A 24,519-nucleotide genomic window follows, 5' to 3' on the forward strand; every position below is an offset into this window, starting at 1 on the left:
CATTTTCATAAGTGTTAAGTGCAGCTGATTCCGAAAGAACACCATGGGGGCTCTGTAACAACCTGGCAACCTCTCGAAGGGAAAACTATGACATTATTTCATTTTCCTAAAGCAAAGTGAAGAATGAGCCTAGATTTATTAAAATAGAAGTAACAGATCAAACACAATATTCTAAGGGTTTCATTCACAGACAGGCTTACTTTACTTTTATTGTCTTATAAATCTAGCTAAACTTGTAGCATTAAAAAAAAACACAAACTCAAAACAAAAAATAAAAAACAATCTATTTTGACTTTCTAAACTAACACTAGAGTAACTTGATGAAGGATGAAATGAGACAGGGAGAAGTTTCATTCCGAGAGACCGTACTGTAAACTCAGGACACTGCTATTTATGCTGGGGAACTCTCTACAAGCAGTCCCCGGTGCAGCACGTGACTTAAGTTTCTGTTCAAGAAACTGAAATAAAATAAAACAATAAAGAAAGCCTTGAGATTACAAATCAAGTGGGAATAGCTGCATTACTAAATATTCCTGAATCAGCAAAAGATGGAAACAAACTGTATGGGAACTGCATCTAAGGAGATATGTATCTGAAGTGGAAGTCGCCTGTGACACTGCTGAAAGGCCCCTAGAGAGGGGGTTGCTCCACCCGAAATTATCCAGTTTTCCTCACTCCCTTGCTTGCACCCACATTTTTTCATCTCCCTTTTTCCTTCTTCAGCAGGACTGCAAGAAATCTTGCAGCTTCTGCACTGTTCTCCAACACACGCAGGGGAGTCTCATAGAGGGAAGAGACCTTTCCCCGGCCCACAGTTTCCCCGCTTTGCACACAAGCTAGATAAGGACAAGGCTAAGCAGACTAGTTTGCGTAACATTTTAACACTGCTACCCCAAATATCCACAGACTGTACTTTTGCCTCTTGGTAAGGGGTTAGGGGACTACGCTCACTCTTCTGTAAAAAGCATTGGGTACATCTCAGCTCAGAAGCAGATGCTGCGCCAGCTCTGTGCATCAGTGGCTCTCATAGTGATGCTGGTAAGCTCTGGATGCCCCAAGATCAAGAATTGATGGAAGATATAGGAGCATATATACACGCTATTTCTTCTACTTTTTCCTAAGCAACTTTGGTTATCCTCTGTTTGCAACATGATTCTGGCTAAGACAGATCTTACATTAAGGTTCAAAATTCAGAGGTAGTAGCAGCTCAGCCTAATAAACATTTTTATAATATCTGGAGATTAACAGGGTCATAGATTCCCCCAAGAGCTTCAAATGCTATCATGTTACTGCAAGGAACATGAACTGATACTTGACTACATTTGATAGCCCTTTACATGTAAACAACCTCAAAAACTTTCTCACTAGGTTGGTTTGTTTATGTTAGACACTACTGTAGTTAAACAGTTTAAGTCCAATGTTTTAAGTGTGATTTTCAAGTTAGGTGTCCCATCAGCATTTGACCAATGCAGTAAGTCTGAGGTTTTCTTCCCTTTCAGTTAGTCTGAAAATAGAGATCCTTCCTTTTATCTGGACAAAACAAGAGCATTGAATGCAATGCTGCTCATCTATCAACAGTCTATAAGACCAAATCCATATCTGGATTGCCAACAGATAGACTGAGAATCATAGTTAAACAACAACAAATTTCCTCCTTCAAAAGTGCATCTGTGGGTATTCATGTGTTTTCAGTGCTTTTCCATATTTGATTTGCTTGGGCAATTTCAATAGATTAGTTAGTTCAAATGTTATTTAATCAGCATTTCTTTCATTTACAACTTAAGTTTTCAGAAAAGTTTTTGCAGCATATATTATATTGAAATGCATAAATTGTCACATGTATTGTCTGTCCACACATTCACAGTTGCACAAACTACTTCCCTTTTCATTTATGCCTATATAAAAGTTAACTAAGGCAACCGCTTACTCAGAGAAATTTCTACATATTTTTAGCTACCGTTGACTGCCATTTGAATTGGTAAAAATATAAAAATGAGACAGTGCTACATGACAAGCAAATATTGCTGGCAGATCTGCAATACCAAGAACTCTCCTACTAGTAGCATTTCACCTTTTAGACTTCTAACAAACATTATCAAGTTACTAGGTTTGGTTTTGCTTTAAGTTAACTAGACCTTCCCCACCAGTGTGTGATACCATCGTTCTTGCTCTACAAAAAGCCCTTAAAGTTTGAGCCAAATTTAACCTGATCGTTTCCGTATTTCTGAGCACGGTTCCTTTTTAACATTCAGTTTTGCATCTCAATCAAACTTTCACACATCCAACCAGAAACATGAATCACACTAGTGCTATTTCAGGGAACATGCACAGCTATAGTGGCAGGGGAAGTGTGCCATCCACCAGATCACACAAACACAGAGGTAATCACAAAGTAATGCTTGAAACAGGTACTTTACTAAGTGCAAATATGCTTTTTTCATTTAAAAAAATCTTGCACCAGTTTGCTGTCAGGACATTTGTGACTTCTGTGCTGCAGACCAACGTTTGTTAGAACCTCAAAGCATTTTCCACCATTAAGGCCCTAATCTGCATTACAGGTATGATAACTTAAAAAATGCAGCAAATATTTTTCATCTGTAAGAAAAGGATATCAATTTGATAATCTTTCCAAACTTACTGTTGAAGTATTGCCAACCGCAAGTGTTCAGCACACATAAGTCAGGACCTACAAAAGAATTACGATTTCAAAAGCCCTGCAGTTTTGAAATCAAGTGGGAGTGCATTTACATATTTATTTTTACTTCTCCTTCAGTTGCATTTAGGGTTTTCCTGCTTCATGTTTCATGCTTCATTGCACAACTGAAAAACCCTCAACTTTGAAGTGTTTTTAATTTAGAGTTTAGATGATCATAAAATCCATTGATTCCAAGAGGTGGACCTTTGTGAAGAACAGCAAATATTAGAAAATTACAATAATTAGATAACATTTTTAAAAGTCTTTAATCAATTTACTTATTTACAACAGTGTTTTACATAGCACATTTTTCCTTCTGTTTTATTTCCTGAGTAGTAATACCATAAAAATAAGCTAAAATGAGGAAGGCGCGCAACACGTTAGGAGATTTAGGAGAGAAGTGTCATAAGTCACTTAAATAAACAACTTCAGAAGCTGGTTCCTGTCAGCGTAAAAGCTTTTTTTTTTTTTTTTTTTTTTTTTTAAACAGATTATCTAAACCAAGCCTGTTGGGGTATCTAAGTTCCACCAACTGTAGTGGAAATTCCGTACAAGTGTGCAGAAACAGCCTGCAATATTGTACATCTGCTTTCCCACCTTTGCCGTACTGTTTAACATTTCATTTCATGCATAAGACCTTTAATTTATTACTTAATACTGTAGCACTGAAGACTAGCCATTTATGGTCTATACAAAGTAGCAACATCTTTAAAAGAAGCTAGCATGCTAAAATGTAATAAAGAATTTTAAAATATTATTCAGTAAGAAGGTGTAGGACTAATACCTTGCTGAGTAAATGCCCCTTGTTTAAGTGTGCATTTGTCACAGCAAGCTGTGCAAACAGTGAAGTCTTTAGCCTAACACATGCAGTTAACTCCAACACCTTAACATTTTTTATTAAAAACGGTTGAGATGAATGTCACTAAAATTTACCACTGGCTTTCTGACTCCTTCTCCTCTACCAGGTGCTCATCCTCTAATTCTTATGTTTATTTCCAGATTGCAACTGTATTATATGCTACTGTCTGCAGTCTTAAAGTGAATTTACTGTCTTCCCTAGTCCATCTAATAGGCTGCATTTTCTAAAGACACATATATACACATACACACAAATACAATACACTAACTTTAGCTTCTAAGGATTTACAGTTTACTGTTTAATATAGTAGCATTCAGCTAGAGATACTAGTTACTCTAAACAAAATGTAATGTTGCCACAAGCAACACAAGCAGAAATGAAAATGGAAACGAGCAAGAATATTTCACCCATCAGAAAGCAAATGCAGAGTCAGTGGCACACTGACAAGAGCAATTGTGGCCTGCTCTGTGGATAGCAGCAGTTCGGCAGATAAGCAAGACGCACAAAATTTAATATTAAAGATTCCAGAAAATGGCTTGAAACTGCAACACAGGATACAGCTATCAGACAATCCACTTAGCACAGTTACACTTAAGAAAAAGCAACCAACACACACAAAAAACCAAAACAAAAACCCACCCAATCACTACTGAATAGTGACACTTCAGTTACTGGATCTGCACTGTCTGTCTGCAAGAATGCCCATTCTACACATAACATTTACACACCAAAATTCATTGTATATCGTAACTTTTATAAGCAGTTTAATATAGTCCAAGTTTTATTTTACAATTTAAACAAATTCAAATTGCATTGACAGGTACTATACAGAGATCAACAGAAGAATTCTTTTTTCTAAACCACAAGATTTTTTTCCCCCTTTCCCCCTACACTGAATCTTTAACTCTTCAATATGAAACAAGAGATCATAGCTCTTCAGTATCAACGTAATTTTGGTACCTTTAAAAATTACCACTTCCACCAGAAACAGGTCATCACCTTTATTTAATACCATTAAAATGCATGCATATTAAGATAGATAAATCAGAAGAAAGGTCTTAATTCACTAGCCCGTTCTCTACCTCAAAAAAGGAAGGGAGCCCCCGTCAATATAAACCCAATAAAACCGGTGGTGTAATACTAACATCAGCTTCACAACCTTATCATAGGGGGGTCTCCAACTATTTCAGCCATAAGCTGAAGAACGAAGCAGTAAGAACCAAGCCATCGTTAATATAAAAACATCGACTATTATCAAGCTGGCATCACAAGATCAGAGTCCAATACAGACATTTTGTACCTTGGTGCTGGACAGTGTTACTTGAAGCATCAGCCTAATAGCCGGTTTATTCATAAGGCACGCACTAAAATGAAACAAACAGTAATTAAGTGTTGACAGTGACCTAGTTAGCTACATAAGGCGCTAGATCGTCCTGTCATTCGTTACAGCTCCGCCGGAATCCGACGGGATCGGTGGTTCCGTCCGCCCGGGCCGCGCGGGAGGGCGAAAGCGGGAAGCAGCGCCCCTCGCCTGGCCAGCCCCGGGCTCCCGCGCCCGCCGCAGCCCGCCCGGCGCCCCGCCGCCGCCGCCCGCTCCCCCGGACCCGACGCCCTCGGGTCTCAGCGAGCCGGGCTCCGGCGAGCGGCAAAGCCGGCGCGGCGCGGCGCGGCGCGGGCAGCGCCAAGGCCGCCCGCCTTCGCCTTGCCTTGCCTTCCCCTCCCCTCCCCCGCGCCGCAGCTCCGGCAGCTCCGCACTGGGATAAGGCAGCCTCTGACTCGCTCGCTGCTCGCGTCCCCCTTCACCTCCCTCTTCTCCCTCCCCCAACGCGCACACTTGATAGAAAGTCTCCTCTCGGCGGCGGGAGGGCGGTGAAATCCTTCGCTCTCCTCCCTCCGCTCTCTGTAACGCGAACGAGCCGCCGCCTTCTGTTCCTCAGCCTTGGCCAAGTCGGCGTTTTGTTGACAGGCTCTGCCGGGCACAAAATGGGGCTGCCGCTTCCATGGGCGCCGCCATTTTGTGTGGAGCCGCCGCGCTAGCTGCAGCTGGAGCCGCAGCCTCAGTAGCGGCGGCAACGGCACACCGGGCGCGCCGGAGCGGCGGCCGGGGTCTGTGTAATGGTTGAATAAAGTGACCCCCTCTAGGGAATCCCCAGCTGACAGTTACGTAAGGGACCGTGCGCAATTGCTGTGCTTAGCATGGAAACCCACCTAGCCCTGCTACGCAATTTGCCTATCCTCCCCTCTGCCTCCCGCTCCCCTTCCACACGGCACCCGGGCGAGGAAAGCGACTCACCTCTGCCGACCGCCCCTCGCCGAGGGGAGACCCCCTGCCTTTAAGGAATTTTAAGGCACGATTAAAAACCACCGCCCTCCTGTGAAGGAAGGTTTAGCTGTGTATGTCTGAAAGAGCGATTTAGCCCCTCGATCGCTTGTTTTAAACCTCTCTCATTCATATTATCCTGGCTTTGGGTGCCTTACGCATACTGTTGCTGAAATAGCAGAAACTCGGAGTGTCACAGACAGGAACTGCAGACCAGGATCTGCTGCAAGTCTAATTTTACGGGGGGCTCTTAATGCTACAGTGGATATACACCATGTGTTTCTTACACTGAAATTCATGCACCACCACTCCCTCCACACAGAGAGGGTGACTTTCAATACGGAGTATTAATTTGAAACTGAGGGATTTCTCCTTCCCCCCACCCCCTCAAAGTGTGAGCTCAGGGCAAATCTTACCAAGCATCTTACTCTATCTCTGTCTCTATGGCTATATTCAAGCTGAAACAGCACTCAAGTCAAAAGGAAGAAAAAAAAATCTTTGAAAATGCTTTATCTTCTGAAGTAAGTTAGTACATGGAATAGAAAGGAATTATAGTTTTCCTTCTTTAAGTGCTCACTTGGGGCCATAATGTGCCATTGATTTTAAAACACAGCTCCTTACTGACTTTAATGAGTTCAGCTTAAAAAAAAAACAACACCTAAAGGCCCGATCTGGCCTTGGATTTCAATGTATTGGTTGCGAGGGGCAAATGTTCCTCCAGAGTCTCATGAACTGCAGCACGCGCTCACCTGCGGCTCTCTCTGCTTGCCAGGGAAGGACAAATGCCCACCTGGACAGCCACTTGCTTTAACCTAAGGAGCAAAGGTTCGACGGAAAGCGCCGTTCACCGCACAGGCCCTCTCTCGCCTGTTTACCCCAAGCAGTGCCGGGGTCTGTTGTGGTCGGAATGAGGGTCTTCTCCTGGGCTCCTCTGTGGAAAAGATGTCAGGAGGTGAGTGTTTGCAAACACTGTACACACCACAGGCAGCGGGGGCAAGTGGCCTGCAGCGCCGCTGTTGGCTACTGCCCGTCCAGGGCGAGGGCCAAGACCTTCCTCCTTAATTTTATGCTGTATGTTCCATTCACAAATATACAGAAATACATAGGTGGCTTAGACTGAGCACAGCAGTCCTCAGGCACTTTGATTACAGGCCATGGTAACTCCAAGAAGGAAGAAAAAAAAAAATATTTATGGAGGGAGCCAGAGCTCAGGCCCCTGCTGGCAAACCTCTCCAGGGCACCCCCTGCTTGGGAAAGCGCGCTGTGTTCTCCTCTGGGGAGTTTTAAATACCTCACGTCTCAAATGAGGGGCTCCTGCTGTCCCCCCCACCCCGCGCAGCGAGCAGCCCCCCCGCCCCCGCCGTACCATCCGGGGCGACTTCCTGCCCTTGGAAACACCTCAGCCCGGGGGACTCGGAAAGTTTTGCAAAAGTCCAAATCCACCAGTGCCCCCTTCAGTTGTTGTTTTCTCTCCCCTTGAACTCAGGGCGTTGGGTTTAGTCCAATTAAAAAATTCGGCCCCGCTTTCCAAATCCACCTTTCCTGCCCTCCCCCCCCCCCCAACCCCCCCGCCGTCAGCCAGCGGAGAGAGGCCGATCGGTGCGAGCCTGGCGAGGGAGGGCCCTTTCCCCGGCCCTCAGCCCCGGAACAACCGGTAGTAGCCGTTTTTTTCCTCCCTTCTTCTCCTTCTCCCTCGCCTCTTTCCGCCCGGCTTTGTGTGAAGTTTGCGGCACATTGCAGATGAGCCCTTAGCGGCGAGAGGAGCCTATTGTTCCCCGCCAGGAACTGCTTGCTGGGGCTGTGCTGGCTTTTGCCTTCAGAGCTGCCTTCTGCAGTACCGGGACCGGCCTCCGGGGTCCGCTGTGTTGCGCTCTCGTCCAGGCAGAAGCACGGCGGCCTCAGATCTTTTTGTCTGAGAGAGAAGAGAAGTGAATCCCGCTGCCGCCGCCACCGCCGCCGCCGCCGTAGCTGTACAGTGTGTGTGTGTGAGAGAGCGAGCGAGGGAGCGAGCGAGGGAGAGGGAGATCGCATGGAGCCGCGGCTGTAACACACACACACTGTCAATACCTCACTCCGGCTCCCCCCCCACCCCACCACAACAGTAACCCAATTCATTGTGTGATCCAGCAGCACCATGTTGAGTCTCATGTGCAGGCTGGATCGGTTGGGTTTGTGGTGCTGAGAGAGGCAGCAGCAGCGGGAGGAGGAATTACTGAGAGGTGCCCCTCTCCCTCCCTGTCTCTTTGCCTGTGTGTTGTGTGGAGACAGGACTCGCAATTACCACACTCTCTGGGCTCCCTTATTCCTTTTAAACTTTTTTTTAAACAAGCCCCTCTCCATGGCTGATCCCCGGCCGAGCACGGGCACCTGGGTCTCTTAAAGACAAGGAGGAGCCGGGGATTGTTGTTGTTGTCGGCCGTTTTTTTTTTTTTTTAATTGGATTTTTTTTTTACGAGAACCTTTTTTAATACAAAAATGGCAAATTCGACGGGTAAAAACCACGCAGACCAGCGGAGAAAGGGACTCGCTTTCCTGGACGAGCTGCGGCAGTTTCACCACAGCAGAGGGTGAGGAAAATGGGGAGATGGAACGGGAGGGGGGGAGGCTTTTAAACCGACCAGATCCAACTTCCAGCCCCTTCCCTGAAGGACACGGCAGCCCCAGCGAGGGGAGAAGAGGGGGCAGAGCTGACAAGTTGTGGTGTTTTGTGTGTATCTCCTTTGGCAGGTCTCCTTTTAAGAAGATCCCCGTGGTGGGTGGGAAGGAGCTGGATCTTCACGCTCTCTACACCAGAGTCACCACTTTAGGCGGATTTGGGAAGGTGAGTGGAAGTTTTAATTTGGGTTTCCCTCCCACTAACCTCTTCCCAAAAGTCTCCTCTGACCCCCGGGGGCGGCGGGGGGAGCCGGGGTGGCCGGGAACCGTCCTATTTAAAGCCGGTTAGAGAAGGTGGGGGGTGGAAGAAGGAAGCGAGCAGACAGGCAGGTTGGTGGCTTGGCCTTGTCGGCGGAGCGATGAAGGGGGATCCGGGGGTACGGCGCGCACCCCGCCTGTGCCTCCCCCGCCTCCGCCGGAGCCCCTCGCCCCTGCCCCCCTTCCCGGGGAGAAGGCGACGAGGGAGCAGAGAGCTTCGGCCGGAGAGAGGCAGTTTCTTTCGCTTGTGGTGGCAGCTCTGTCTCTCTCTCTCTCACACACAGAAGGGAGAGACAGAGAGGAGAGAGTCTGAGTGCAGTTTTAGTGCAACTCAAAATTAGCGGGCATGTTTAACATCGATAATCGGCACGGAGCATGGGCTAGGAAACGATCCTCGCAGCCGGGGGGGGCCGGGCGCTGCCCTCCGAGCCCTTCCTGGGGAAAAATAACAAAAGGGGCACCCAAGACGGTGTGTAATCAAATAGCCATCTTTAGGCTTCAAGGCTGGGGACAGAAATGTAGGCCTCAAAAGAAAGGCCTCTCTGTGTCTGTGGATCTGTCTTGGGGGGACCCCCCGGGACGGCGCCCCCGCGCCCCGGAGGCCAGGGGGCGCCCCCGCCAAGACTTCCCCGCATTATTTTAAACTTCTTTGGGTTTTTAACGGACCGCGTTAGGATTTAAAAGGGGGCGACAGAGGGACTCCCGATTGGTTATTGTCCAGGCAGTAAAAACAAAAACAAACAAACCCCAAAACAATACAAATCCTCCCGGCCGCCCCCTCCCTCTCCTACCCCCCCCCCCCGAAAAAAAAATCATATTTTAAAAAATAAATATAGTAAAATTCTGGTGGGAAGCGGGATTATTCCCGAGGGAAAATACTACCGACTGTCAGTAAAATAGATAGTCCTAAATCCCATATACATTCCTGTTTATTTCTCTTTATATATTTATCTATTTGCTTCATGGCAGCTTGTGTTTTTTTGTGACGTTCGCTGTCAACGACGTGTTTATGTGTACGTTGTGTATCTGGGCCTGTGTGTTGTTTTTGACAGGTATCAGAGAAGAATCAGTGGGGAGAAATTGTAGAAGAGTTTAACTTTCCCAGAAGTTGTTCTAACGCTGCCTTCGCTTTAAAACAGTATTACTTGCGGTGAGTGCTATCAAGCTGTTGCAGCAGTATTTTTGAGTGTGGGATTATATTTGGTTTTCAGTGTCTGCAGTAATAAAAATATCCCTACTCTTTAAAAATCCTGGAAAATAAAGCAGAAAGAACTTGTAATTCCTTAGTGGTCTGGTGCAGTGATCAGTTAAAGGTAATTCTGTTTTGTAGTTCTTTTATTTGCATTTTACATCTGCAAGCCTTAAACTTTGAAGGGATCCCAAGTATATAAACAATATATGTCAGAGCCATTTTTATTGATTGTTTTAGAGCGATGGTACTAAAAGGCTGTTACTAAGAGATCATGTTATTGTAGTTACAGAAACTTAGCTTAATTTTTGGAGCACTGAAATGTGTTGATATGTGTAAACTTGTTTACTGCTCAGTGGGGTCAGACATGGAATGAAAATGCATATGCAGGAAGGTAGACTGCTTTGGATAAATTATTTTTTTATAAATTACTAGCAGCATACATTATTTTTCATTTTAGGGTACAAAGAGCTAAATAATTTTTTCTGTTACTTGAAAAATAGTAGATTTCTGCAGTTTTTAAAAATAAGGTTACATGCCTTGAAATGACACAGGTTATTTTTTGTGATGCAGATTATCTTTATTAATGTAGCATGGGAGTTAATAATTAATATTTTAAATTGCAGTGTGTGGTACACTTGAGTTAGTAGATGACTTAAAAAAATGAATTTTTATTAACTTATTGTATGTGAAAGATTTTTAAATTATTGTGTATGTAGTTTTTTTAGATGCTGTATATAGACAATTATATTTATTTCAGAATAGTTTTATGTACATTGGTTAAGGAATGTAATTTTCTATTTCTCAATTGTATAAATGATACTTTTCATTGCAATTAATGATAATGTAGATGTGCAATATGTACAAAAGATGTATGGGCTTTTGGACTTCTGTTTTGGTGATCTGAGTACACACAAGCTTCATATATCTCCAGTTTGGCCTCCTGAATTAGGAAATGCAGTAATTGTACAGGTGCACTTTCTATTGGTTGTCCTAGATTGACTTCCAGCTTGAAGCTGTAGAGTTCATAGCACAGTAGAGCCGTTATTGAGTTACAATGATGTCTGGAAAACCTTAGTCAGGTATCTGTAGATACTGAATTTTTCTTTTTTTGGTGGTGACGTATGATTGCTTTAAGATCCAGGCTAAATAAAGAAATTACTATTGTTAATAGCTTCAGGAAAGTTTATGGTTGCTAGTAGGCCTAGGAGTGAAGTGGGAAGCTCACTTTAGGATGTCCTTCTCTGTCAGTTTTTGGGGTTTGTTTTTTTTTTCCTTCTACTACATAGTATTAAGATAGTGTTGCTGAAGATTTGTTGGATCATAGAAAGCAGTTTTTTGCTTTTTGAGTTTTTCTGTTGGACCATGTAGTCTATTACTTGACTAGATTTTACATATAATTTTCAAAATAATAGTTTTTTGGTTTTTGCCCTTTTTATTTCCATATTTTATAAGTGTTTGAATGGCCTAACTTTTTGTAGTAGAAGGTTGTATGTCATTTGTGTTTTCATCTGTATTTGGAAAGCATTTATATGCTGTGACAGTTAACACAATTAATGTTAATTTAGCCTTCTAATGACTATTAATTTTTAATAAGATACTACTTTTTAATTTAGAATCAGACATACAAAAATGTTATTTTTATTACTAGCATGCTGGTATTGACATTATTTAAAACGGTTGCTGAAAATATGTATAAATGATTGCATACAAATAACTCCAAAGGGGGTTTTATTTATTTGGAATTTAGAAAAAAGGTGATCGTGAAGATGAAGAATCTCTGAAAATGTCTATTTTATCATAATTTCTGATTTACTTAGGCCATTCTGAAATAAACTGTCAAGGTGGATGGTTTTGGGGTGCATTGGGTTTTAGTGGTTGCTTTGGGTTTTGTTTTGTTTTGTTTTTGGTTTTTCAAAAATACTGTTTTACTCACTGTTGCTTCTCACATAATCTAAGTTTGATGTGAACTGATTCCCAGCTGAGTTGACCTCCTTACATGTGTAGTAATAAGACTGTATATACACATGTATCTCTGCTATATTAATGTTTGTTTATCTTTAACCTAGAAGGTTTTGGAAGGGGGGAAATTTGGTTATAGGGAAAGAAAAAAAATGCTCTAATGATAAATTTGTAAAAAGGGTCTTGTTTATCTGTGTTGAAGAGTGTAACCTGAGGTTTCTTGCAGAGCTAGATTTGCATGAACTGCTGAGCAATGACTCTTGGAAAAAAAAAAAACATTCCTCTTGAGTCTCAAGTATGACTATAATCTTGGCCTCACTATTGTAGTGACTTTGCAAACAAAGCCAAACAAACTGAGGTCTATCAACTTTTCTATAAATTTTTATCCCCTCATATATTGTGTGTCCTGTAAAGTGAGGGATCTGCGTGGCAGATGGGACCCTGTTGAATTCAGAGGGATTCAGCAGTATGCACCTACATGAATGCGTTTGCAGACTGGCATTCGCAATGGTTTGTGATGAAAGTCGCTTCTTTCTATTAAACATCTGGCATACCATGTTCGCTGAGATAAGATCTCAAGCTACATAGACCGCTTGCTCGTTTTGCTGTGTTATCGCTAATAATGCTGTCATTTTGACTTAAAATTCCTATGTAAATAATTTAGAAAGTTCAGTTATTTGTGTGGCATCAGTAGTCCTGATGGCTTGATCAAGCCAAATGTTTTGCAAAACAATCATCAGGTTATGGTTTTTCTGGGCAGTTGTGAGGTGTGTCTTTTTCGTTTTAATAACTTTTTCATTTTGGTTGGTTTGGAATTTTGCTGAGTATCTTTGGGAATGTACGTTAGGCTTCATTAAAGATGTGAATTGTTTAAACTTCTGATATTCTGATAGACTTTATGATAGGTGACATTTGAATACATGATAGACAGTCCTATCTACCCCTTTGCCCTTGCACTGTCCTCTCTTTTCTCTCACTGGAAAAAGTTATTTATAATAGGGAAGGTCTGAACCATTCAAACTTTGTGCCTGTGTTGCTTTGAGCTGTCTGACAGGTGAAGTAATTTATGCACTGTGGTTCTTAGTGAGCAGTCAAAAGCCACAGTGCTGATAACCATTGATAGACTGTACTTGTTAATGTAGTTCTGTAAGTCTCTACAGCATCAGAGTGTGTAATTCCCTTGGATGTAGCACAAATTAGATGTTTCATCTCAATTGAGGTGAATTAGTAAAGCATTTTCTAAATGCTTCTCTAAAGATTATTTTATAGTGTTAATGAAAATATTTTAATATGGGGTAATAAATGTAAACATCAGTAATGTGGACATGCCTTTACGTTTTTGTTAGTTGGCAAACATACACCAGGCAAAAAGAAAGTTAACATGAAATACAGCCTGTTTTTTATGTTTATGGTTGATTAGGTTACAGTCCTATAAAGAATTGGGCTGATGTGACCTTATGTTAGTTTAAAGTTCTGTGGTTTTCATGTGAGCATAAGCAATACATTTATTTCTGTTGTGAGTCTTCATCTATTCTTGGGGAGTGAGGGACCTTGAAAACTAGATGTGCAAATGAAGTATGCCTAATTGAACTAAAAATCAGTTTGCTTTTAAAAGGTATTTATCTACATTAAGAGAAATTATGTGAAAGGGCCAAGTGTAAGGTAAGATAGGTTCAAGTCTCAGTTCTGCAGAGAATTTCTGAAAGGTGGGAAGCAGGTGTGTATCATGATCTTCTGGTAAAGGAAGCAGAAATGAGTTAATACAAGTTAAAGGTGAATAAGAATTTGCTGTTGCAAATATTGGGGAGTTAGGGGAAGTTAAGTAGAGAGGAATGAGGTCAGCTCATAAATGAGAAGTTGCATAAAGTTATTATAAAGGCATGCCATTATGCTGAATTTCCTGAAATTCCATATATAGTAGGATGAAAAAATGTGGGCAGTTAAAAATCAGGACCATATGAAATAGTTATTGACAACAAATAGAGGGCGTTCTTGAAATATATGATACTTATAAGTCATTTGATCTTCAAGATGCCACGAAGAGATTGAATAGTGGTACTGATTTCTTTAAAAAGTGGTGGCGGTGGGAGAAAAAGGAAAAAAAAAACCCCAACCAAAAGTACGAGCTGAAGAACTGGATAAATGTAAGGGATTCTGTTCCTAGTAAAATAATGGTAGAAATATTAGGGAAACAATAATAAGCAGCCTGGAATTTTCCAAGCAAAATTACTTTTAAAGAGTTTTCTTTGTTATTCTTGCTCAGTGTTTAAAATTAGGATCTGATACTGCAACAGCATCTGCACACAGATCAGTGAGTATGGAGAAGTACAGGACTGGCTTGCTTGCCAGATCTGATTGCAGGTTCAAGGCCCCAGTGGATGAAGAGAAAGTTGTAGCTGTAGTAATATTTTACATATTTTCTAAAATTAAAATACATCTCATTATCTCTAAATCTCTCATTAACCAAATATTTATGTATATGGGTAGTCATCCGAATGAAAAATTGATTGAAGAACCATAAACAAAAATAGAACAAAGTATAAAGAATAGATTTGGTGAGTCACAGCAGTTTTAGGTGCTAAAAGAGTAACATCAGTGCTCACACATGCATGTAGTAATACAAGTTTAGCCATTTTAGGCATATTTAGTGTCTGGATTGATTAACTTTATGAGAAGGTGAATAGTACATGTGCGACATTAGCAGACAGTGATAATGGGAAGAGTTAAACACAAGTCGGGGCAGAAAAGAAAAGGTTATCTAAAGAAATTAGGCACATTGTTGGAAAACACAATTGAGATTTAGTTTGGAAAATGCAAGCTAGAACAGTTGAGGGACAGTAATCCAAAACAGGTATTCATTGTGAGGGAATAACCTGGAAAGCAGTATTGCTGAAAAAGGGATAGGAGTGATACCATGGGCCTGATAATCCTGTCAGTTGTGTGCACCCAACTCCCTTTCATATGAAAGGGATTTGTGCATGCTTCTGACAGGAATAACAGGCCCCAATTTGCCATATGATATATAGAGTTTGTAAAAATCAGAATTAGTTCAGGTTGCATCCACAGAGGCATTGAGCAAGTGGGAGATGAGTTTTTGTATGAGATCCTGTGACTGTATTTGCAGTACTGTTCTACTTTAAGAGCCTTTGCAACAGGTGGGGCAACTTAACAGAAGCTTAGAGAAGAGCAACAAAATGTTAAGAAGGCTGAAGGGACTAATTGATTTTAAAAAAGGATTTGAGAAGTAGGTATGTTTTGCTTGGCTAAATTAACATTTTGGGTGCTAAGGGGAAATTGTATCTTACAAGCATTTTGAAGGGCCTAAATACTTAAAAGGGAGATAATTTTAAGTAAAATAAGAGGCTGTGTTAACGTGGAAGCTGAGATGAAACGGAGGGAGAAAATTCAGAGCAGACAGCAGCACAAAAAACGCCAAGATATACCTGTATACCTTCTGAATAGTATGCCAAGTGGAGTTGGGGGGAAACCCATGCCATGGGTCATTCAGAACTAGCCTGGTCAGGACAGTAATGCGTGTGCAATAGGTAATGAGCCAGGACTGGCAGAGAAATGGACCAGATGACCTTAAAGGTTCTGTCCATCCTTGAATAACACTGTAATAAAGGCTTTCATCTTGCATAGCTACAGACTTCCATTGCAACACTACAGACTTCACCTGCAGAATCTGTTGCACTTAATTTTATCACAAATCCTGCAGTCAGTGGCAAGGCAGGAAACAAATAAATGGATGACACTTTTATGATTTCTTTTTTAAATTGTTCTCCCACCTCAAGATAAGAATTGTAATGTGTGTTTCAGTCAGATGTCTGAGGCCTTGCTTTTAAGTTTGAAGCGAATATTTTACATAGTTGGAGGGGGAATTTTGTTTTAGTTGTACTGTAAACATACAGTCAACATATTCACAATCAAGACAGTAACTGTTCATGCCATAAAGCTTTATTTAGGGGAATTAAATATGTTGGTTGTTAAAATCTTAGAATATCTCTCAACAGAAGTTATTTATTTGGATGGATGTTGTCTTGTCAGAAATGCTGGGAATCTGCTCAAAAGAAAATAGAACTTTTGTAATACAAAATTTGCATTAGGCCTCTTCTGAGGAGAACAAGCAGCAGGTGAAAGGAAAAATAGCTACCTTAAAATTGCTCTTTCTTCCACTTTTGTTGTGATACTAGTCACTTATGCAGATGAGTTTGGCCTCTATCAAAGTTTGAGTTTTCCTTCAGCGGGTAAACTCCTCTTTACTGCTGAAAAATTTAGTGAAAAATTAGTGCAATGAATGTTAACATATTTTGTCTTTCTGATTATTTTCTGCAAGCTTTTTATTAGAAATGACCTAAATCACTGCTGCTACGCTGAAATATATCGGTTTATTTGGGGAGGGGTGAATGTTGTTCTTCAGTTTTAATACAGAATTCTGATTGTTTAACTTGAAAGCTTATCTAGACAGATGTCAGAACTAATAACCTCCAAAGAGCAAGTTTCTGGCAACACTATAACAACTACGGTGATTTTTAGGACCTACTGAATCTTGTAATAATTCGTGGAAAGTTTACATGTTAAGACCATTTTCTAATCCTCAACTGAAACAGTATAAAAATTAATTCATGCTTTAAAATTATTAATAGCTGTGGTAACGTCTTAGGTTTGAATAAATGGTAAGCATATCACAACAAGATCAAGAATGCATATGGAATGCAAGGATATTGCTTCTTTCCTTGTGAAGTGGAATAAGCCTGGGCTAAGAAAAAGAGTTTTGGACTTCTGTTTTTGTTTTGGAGCTAGCAGGCTTTAATTACAATGTTTATTTGCAGTTAAACCTCAATAGATAAGACTTTCATACTCTTTTTTTTTTTTTTCTTTCCAAACCCCTTCCCCACTTTCTCCAGTCATGAAATAGAGAAGTATGATTTGTTAAGTTTTACAGGTGAGGTACTAGAGGTAAACAGAGGTTCAGACCGTTACTTTGAGTGTGCATGTCAAACAGGTATGAAATCCAAATACAGTAAAGCCTTTTTTTATAATGCTAGAATCCAGTTCTGACAGGCAAATTTGTTCTTCCTGAGTCTTAGTTAAACCATCCATAAAAGGGTGCTACTACTATTTACTATCTTTTAAAATTCCTCTTTAATCAATAGCTGAGGAAGCACTGTTTGAAAAATACGACAGGATAATGTTATGTTCTGTGAATTGGAAAACTGAAAACTAAGTATGTAACAGATTATGGGAATGGATTGTGTTTTGTTTTAAAATGCTTATTCAGAGTGTCAGAGTGGTGTCTTGCAGCTTAAATGGGACTACTTGGAGTAACTGTAGTGCCTGTCCACATTATTAGAAGACACAGAGTTCACAGAGGGAACTGGGTATAGGCCAGAGATCCCATCACGTGATCTTGTTTCTGGTTATCAGTCTGATACATATTTATTCTGTGGCCTTAGTTAAATCATTTGCCATCTTTTTATTCATATTTATAAAGTGGGTATACTGATGTTTGTTTACCTACCTCACAGGGAAGTGTGAGACTGTAAGCTCTTTAATGCAGGGATTGTGCCTCTTCATGCTTCTATGTCATATCTTTAATATTTGAAAATGAATATAAATTAGGAATATATGAGGAAAATAAAACTATTCATAAGCTTGTTTGCCCTCTGCAGTGTTGAGAAGCAGAAAATATAGCATAGATGAGAGGAAGAACAATCTTTATTCCTTAGGGAATAAATAAACTTGGGATACCTAAGCAGAGAAATATTGGAACAGTTTAAAGAAAGAAGCTTATCTTAAGGAAGGATAATAAAACAGCAAGATGGTACCCAGAATAGTGATCTTAGGCCTTGCCTGAGGTACTAGATTAGTGAGCCAGGTATCCCGTCTAAAATACAGTCTCCTTGGAGCAACGCATTCAAGTCTAAGCAGACAGGAATTAGATTTTCAGCAGCAAGGTAGTGACACTGAGTTCTCTACTTTTTGTTTTTCTATCTTTAAACTGAATGTGCATGCATTTATTTTAACTCCAGATAAATTGTAGCAAGCCAGCTATGCTGTAAGAGGGATTGCATACTACTATAATAGAGTGGAGTTCTGTTGAATGATGCACTGGAACACGTTTGTCTGCAAGAGTGAACTGTGTTCATACTATTTTCCTTTTTTTATTGGTGTGGGAGGAGCAACTGTTCTGATTCTAGTCTTTTAGAATAATTTGCAGTGCTTCTTATCAATCCATAGCTGCTCAAAATACATAAAAATCCTGTGAAGTAAGGCTATCATTCTGTGAGAGAAAAGGTCTCTCTGAATTAGTGTTTGCTGGACTTCTTGTACATATGTTTGCTGAAGTTTAGATGGGCCATACTTATGGCTGCATGTGTTTCTCCATTGTTACACGCTGTGACGTCTGCTGGTTGGCCTCTGCCTCCCAGTCCAAAGGTTGCTATGCCTCCATGATAATCCACGTGTAGAGATTCTCAGCTCTGTAAATCACTAAATCATATGACTAACTTTAAGTAGCTCTGTTAAAGTTCTTTGGAGAAGCGCTATAACAGCATGTATTACTGGGACGTAATGCGTTGGAGTAACTTTTTGTTAGGGATACATCCTGGGGCATAATTAAGCTAAATGAAAATAGTTTTCTTTGGGGGCAAATCTAGCATGTTCTGACTATGTTAACAATGATTATGGTGTAGGATAGGTGTAGAACCGTGTGTGGGGTTTTGGGTTGGTTTTTTCTTTTTTTAAAAGTATATTTGTATTAAAAGAAAACTTGTGGAAATTAACTTAGGAACAGTTCTTCCTTTGCATGGTTATTTTGCTTAGGAGTATCTGGGTTCTAGTGATTTCAATTAAATGTAGAATCCAGGCAACGGACAGAATTCACATATGGCCTCTGTAATTTTGGGGAGGATAGTAGAGCTTTGAAAGACTGGAAGTTATAGAGCTGTTTCTTGGACACTTCTCTCCCCTCCAATACCATCTATGAAAACCTAGGATAATTCACATTTCTAACAGTATATGTTCATGTAATGCTACAGTTGCACAGTAAATACCTGAAAAAAATCGGGAATGACCTCATTTAAGTATGAATGTGCAACCTTAACTTTGTCCCTAGAGAATATTCTTCATAATAGAGCCTTGTGCTCTCTGTGGTAAATGGGAATAAATTCCATGGCAGTATTAATCTGTTGTATCACTGTGTGATACCATTTTTTCTCCCTCATATATATACACATAGTTCTGACTCATTGTTCAACTTGTAAATTGATTAATCTGAACATTAGTTATTTCTAAGGAGATTTTGAATGTGTTTTCTGGGCATCCTTTCCCTACTGTCTTGGCTTTCATGGTGTTACCCATGTGAGCCTATTCTGAAATCCCTTCCTTTGCTTGTGGGCTGAGGGGGATTCACTGTTACTATACTGCTTACCCTGGCTGCCTAACTCACAGGTCTTTTTGTCTCTCATTCCCTGCTAATCATCATCATCTCAATCTGACTGCAAGCTGGAATTTATCTTCTGTTCCTTGACTCCTTGATGTCTGTACCCATTGACTGCGCGTGGAATATTTACTGTAATCAAATGGATTCCTAATTGTGAAGAAAATTGAAGGAAAGGAAAAGTGTATGCAGGTAAAAGGGCAAGAGGACAAAGCACTAAATGTCAGGTGCCTAGCAACAGTAAAATACTGAATTTTACAGCAAAACGGTAATAGATTCTGTGGTACCTGAAAAAAAAATTCTGCAGCTGTGGACATGCAGAATTTGCAGGATCCAGATGAATATCTAAAGGGTATTTTGTACACCTGAAAAATGTGCTTTCAGGTACTCTGCAGACCCAGTCAGGCATTGCAGCATTGATGTGCATTTTGCTTGTTCTTCCAAGGTCATTTTTGTAACGCTAAGGTATAGAAATATATATATTTTTTAAAGTGAAAATTTTGTTTCTGAGCACAATTATGTGCAAAGGCTGACCCCTGTAGTGAATTATTGTGTGTAATTGGATTTGAAGAGTATACAGGGCCCTAACTACCGTACAGCTTGGAATACCTTTAGTAAGCATTTTTTTCCGAATGCTTCAAAGTACTTTATTTCCTTCAAACTTAGCTAACCGTGTTATCCTGTTTAATGCCATGTGCTTCTCTGTTTATGTAAGGTGCAGTTATTAAGAAGGTGTTACATTAGTCAATGCATATGGAATCATAGTAAAAGTGTAAAAGGTTAAAAAATCAAAATACAATACCTGGTGACAATGAGTTCATCATGTTCAGTATTGTTTAATTAATATGTCCTATATTCAATATGTCGTTATTACTGAAGTATAGTTACATTCCTAGAAAGGTGTTTTTTGTCATAGATGAATACAAGTTTTTTATTCTACTTAGATTTTTATATTAGCAGTACACAAATCTCATTTTTCTGTAGTAGTTTTCTTTCTCCTAATGAGCAGTTTAATTCTATTTTGAACAGTTAGTCCAGCTGTTGAAGAAAGTGCTTCATTAGTAAAATCAAAGAAAAAGGTGACTTAAAAAATAATCTACTGCTCTGCATGTAACTGTAAACAAACACACAGCTTCCCTAAACGTACTGATGTATTTCTGTATGGATATTTGTATGCAATGCAGTTTAAAATGATGGTTGTCCATGTGCCTGGTAGAAAGCAAAAACATTCTGTTTGGTTTATGGTGACTTGGTGCTTCTGTAGGTCTGCTCTAAGAGCTGTATTTGTAGACTTTTGCCCATGTGGAATTCTCTCTAGATCTGCTTAGGGGGAATCTCGTCCCTCTTCAGAGCTGGGCTGAAATTGGTGGCATCCTGTGTCAGTCTTGCAGTGTGCTTGTAAAGGTCAGATGTGTAAGATCTGGACCGTGTATATATTAATACAAAATGTGCCTGCTCTAGCAAGGAAAGAAACTAAAAAAGTTAAGTCAATAAAGATATATTCAAAACTTAAGATAGTGGAATTGGTGTAAACAGAGTTCATTTCTTTAGTTGTCCTCAAGAGCTCTTTGCATTTAAGCAAAAGTTGCAGACTCAAGATGAGCTGGTTGTTTTCTTTTTAAAGAGTTTATTAAAGTGACAGGATTTGTTTTTTGTATGAGAAAATTGATTTAAGCTTGGGGTTTTTTGGGGGGTGGGGTGGGGTGGGGTGTGGTGTCTCCTGGTGATCTAGCTAAGTAAGGAAAACAAAAAGCCATAACCATTATTTCTTGTTTTCAAAAAATGAAAGAATTTACTCATTTTTATTATAATTTCACCACTATAGCGTGATCTGTGGTATTGCTGTCTTAGACCACTCACAACATCAAAATAAATATGATTAGAACCACGAAAACTATGATGAAAAGTTTTAGTGAAGTGGACACAGCATAAATATGATTGTTGACATACCGTATAACATACAGCAGCAATATAAATGTACAGGCACATTGATCTGATTGCCTTACTAGATGAAACTTTACAGGTTGCATTGTACAGGATTCTGCTGTAGAAGGCCACCAGGTGGAAGTGACTCTCAGGGCTGTAACTTCTTCCTCAAGGCTTTTTTTGTTCAGACAGTATGTTTGCTATGGTTTGTGGCTTGAGAGGCTTCATATATTTTTTGACTTGGCAGCTGCCCATTGGGAAGACACGTATCTCCTGACCAGGCAGCTAGTTGATCCAACTGTGCAGTTTGGAGGCTCTGAGGTGCACGTGCACTGCTAGGTTGATGACCTGGCAGAAGACACTCTTACTCTGAGCAGTCAGCTACCCAGCTGGGAGGCACATGCTAACTCTGCCTCCAAATAACACAGGCTCAGTCTCCTGACTTTGCAGTCACCTGTAGGCCAAAAAAGAGGGAGGGCAAGGTGTTCGGAGGTATTTTAATAAGAGGGGGGAGAGAAGACCATTCCAGTATAGGCAGTCAAATTGCAAAGGGAAGGAATGTGAATATAGAGTGAGCTGGGTGCATTCATGCATTGGGTGAGGAGGCAGGAATGTGGGGATGTTTGTGAAGAGAGCACTGTTTGGAAGGGCGGATGGGGTAGATACTGTAGAAGGAAAAGGAGGGGCTGTGTAATAAAATGCTGATAAGTTAATCCTTAATGGCTAACTCCCTCATTTAAATTGGTCATTGGATATTAATCGACTTGTGGCCCAGGTGCTGGGCTGTCATTATTTGTAAAGTGCTGAGTGGTCTTTGGCTTGAGTTGCACCATTTGCTTTCTACAGTGAGGTTCTGATTTACTGGTACAGACCTTCTAGTGGTTCTTCTGTATCTTTGCTTGCACTAATGGTGCTGCATGAACAGAATTAATTTCTGTTCTGTTCGTTAATATTTTTCATTAACACTAAATTTACCATTTTCATTTTGGTTTAAAAAATCTGTCATCATCACAATCACTGTTACTTTTATCCTTATATTAAAATATCATAAAGGCATAAAATTGCATAAAATCAAATAAAGGATTTTATCTCTTCCTTAAAGAGCTTGCAGGGAGAAAGATCTCATCTTGGAAAATATCTCTTAATGGGCATTACTGCACTTGACAAAGCTAAGAAGTATACAGTTGCGGAACAGCAAGGGTTTCTTCAAATGCTGTTGTCCCTTTGAAAAAACTAGTAATGTTTATGAATAATTTATTTTTTATGATGATAAGACATGCATAAATTTTATCATATCATAGAATCATTAAGGTTGGAAAAGACCCTTAAGATCATGGAGTCCAACCGCTAACCTATCACTGCCAAGTCCACCACTAAACCATATCCTCAAGCACCACGTCTACCCTTCTTTTCAATACCTCCAGGGATGGAGACTCCACCACCTCCCTGGGCAGCCTGTTCCAATGTTTGACAACCCTTTCGGTGAAGAAGTTTTTCTTAATATCCAACCTAAACTTCCCCTGGTGCAGCTTGAGGCCATTTCTTCACGTCCTATCACTTGTTACTAGGGAGAAGAGTCTGACCCCTGCCTCGCTACAACCTCCTTTCAGGTAGTTGTAGAGAGCAAAAAATATGTATGTGTATATATATATCTCTGTATATAGCATATAGAAGACTAGATGTCAACTTAAGTTGGGGATAGGTTGCGTGGACTTTGTGTCTTACCTCTAATTTTACATATACGTTAAGAATGAATTTTCAACAAGGGAAGAAAAGAGTTAATGGCTCAAACTTTCAAAAATTCTAAGAAATGGGTTTTATACCTACAAAGATCAAGTTTAGATCTTATGGGTGGAAGTAGGTGCAAAGTACTGTTCCTTTTTGACAGTTCTTGATCATATGTGATACGAAACTGTTGCTTGTCCTCGACTTTAGGCTTGTGTAATTTAGAAAGAAAACTTTTAAACTCAGCCTGCTCTAAGTAGGATCTAAAAAGTGGCTGTTGTTCAAAACTACTCCAAGTTATGGAATATAGGTTGTTGTGATCAAAACAATTAGCAGGCAGAGGGCAGGTGAATTAGACAAAGATGTAGGCAAACTATATTTTTTGTGCAACTCTGCAATTTCTACCATGTTACACAGATGATATCATATAGCTACATAGTTTCTGTTTCTGCTATGATTGGAATGATTTTTGCTATTAAATTATTTATTTTTACTGAAAGGTAATGTAAATATGTATTTAGCAATAGTGCTTATTGCCACTCTCTTGAGCTGTCAGCCACACTGATGTCTCCAGAGAATAAAACAAAACATTATTTTAAATGGGTACATATCTCCTTTCTTTACCTCTTGCCCTACCTCAGTGCGTAAAGGAGGGTGGAAAAAGAGCATAGGTCCTCATTCTTCCTTGTCTATGTATATCAGAAATTATTGCTGTTATCTTACCTAGCAGCTTGTGGTGTCCTTTTTCAAGCAGACAGTCCTGCTGTCCCTTTGAGTGGTTGCTGTGCTGCTGGCATTGCCTCCCAGTAGTGATATGAGCTCTGCTTTTAGGGTTTTGGTGGTGGTGAGGGCTTGTTTTGGGTTTTGGGGTGGGGTTTTTTTGTTTGGTTGGGTTTTTTTGTTGTTTTGTTTTTGTTTATGAATTGTAGAGATCTGCTTTCATGGGGACATGCATCAGGGTTCCACCCACTGCATTACCTGCTGAGAGATAAGCTCTCAGTTTCTAGTCTTGAATTGCCTAGTTCTGTTGTTGATCGATTAAAAATAAACAAATAAATAAACCAAGTTTGGTAAGTTATTCATATTGCCTCATGGTTAACTTTCTGAAGAGAGTGGGTTTTTTTGTTTGCCTTCCTTTGAAATTTGTGGAGGCTGTCATGCATACTCAGGGAAGTCACGTTATAGACTAAGCAGGAGGAACAACACAGAGGATATAGAGGAAAAGACTCCATACATTTAGGCGAGTATTAATTCTTTATATTTTCCTGACCACCTTTTTAACTAGTTTATACTACAGTAGTTCAAGTCTTGTTACTTAGGTAATTTTCAGGGCTCAACAGTTGTGTTGTCTTCTTGGAAGTTATTTACAGATGGAGATAAACAGGGTTTTTGGCTAGTGCTTAAAATGGAGCAGCAATTTAATGAGAATGATCAAATTAGTAAAAACTTCAGAAGGTCTTGGAGTAGTATGTGTATGGATACTAAATGA

General features: G+C 40.3%; 1 protein-coding gene and 1 long non-coding RNA gene across 5 annotated transcripts in view; one reads left to right on the forward strand and one right to left on the reverse strand.

Moving 5' to 3' along the window:
* LOC135312691 (uncharacterized) overlaps positions 1–5,754 on the reverse strand; it is an 85,495-nt gene extending 79,741 nt beyond the window's left edge. For 2 of the 4 annotated variants that reach the window (XR_010372385.1, XR_010372382.1), the window contains exons 1-2: positions 4,855–5,378; positions 2,639–2,686 (exon numbers count right to left, since the gene is read on the reverse strand). This is a non-coding gene — a long non-coding RNA (uncharacterized LOC135312691). The other 2 variants (XR_010372383.1, XR_010372384.1) reach the window with 2 other exon arrangements.
* A 2,043-nt stretch (positions 5,755–7,797) lies between these two features.
* The window catches only part of ARID2 (AT-rich interaction domain 2), a 108,712-nt gene continuing 91,990 nt past the window's right edge, over positions 7,798–24,519 (forward strand). Inside the window, exons 1-3 of the mRNA XM_064448265.1 lie at positions 7,798–8,441; positions 8,602–8,695; positions 9,840–9,937. Of these exons, the coding sequence (XP_064304335.1) occupies positions 8,350–8,441; positions 8,602–8,695; positions 9,840–9,937 (284 nt within the window). The 5' untranslated portion in view covers positions 7,798–8,349. The remainder of the gene's footprint in view (positions 8,442–8,601; positions 8,696–9,839; positions 9,938–24,519) is intronic.

The sequence above is a fragment of the Phalacrocorax carbo genome, chromosome 1, assembly GCF_963921805.1.
Source record: "Phalacrocorax carbo chromosome 1, bPhaCar2.1, whole genome shotgun sequence".
In the NCBI taxonomy this organism is placed as follows: Eukaryota; Metazoa; Chordata; class Aves; order Suliformes; family Phalacrocoracidae; genus Phalacrocorax; species Phalacrocorax carbo.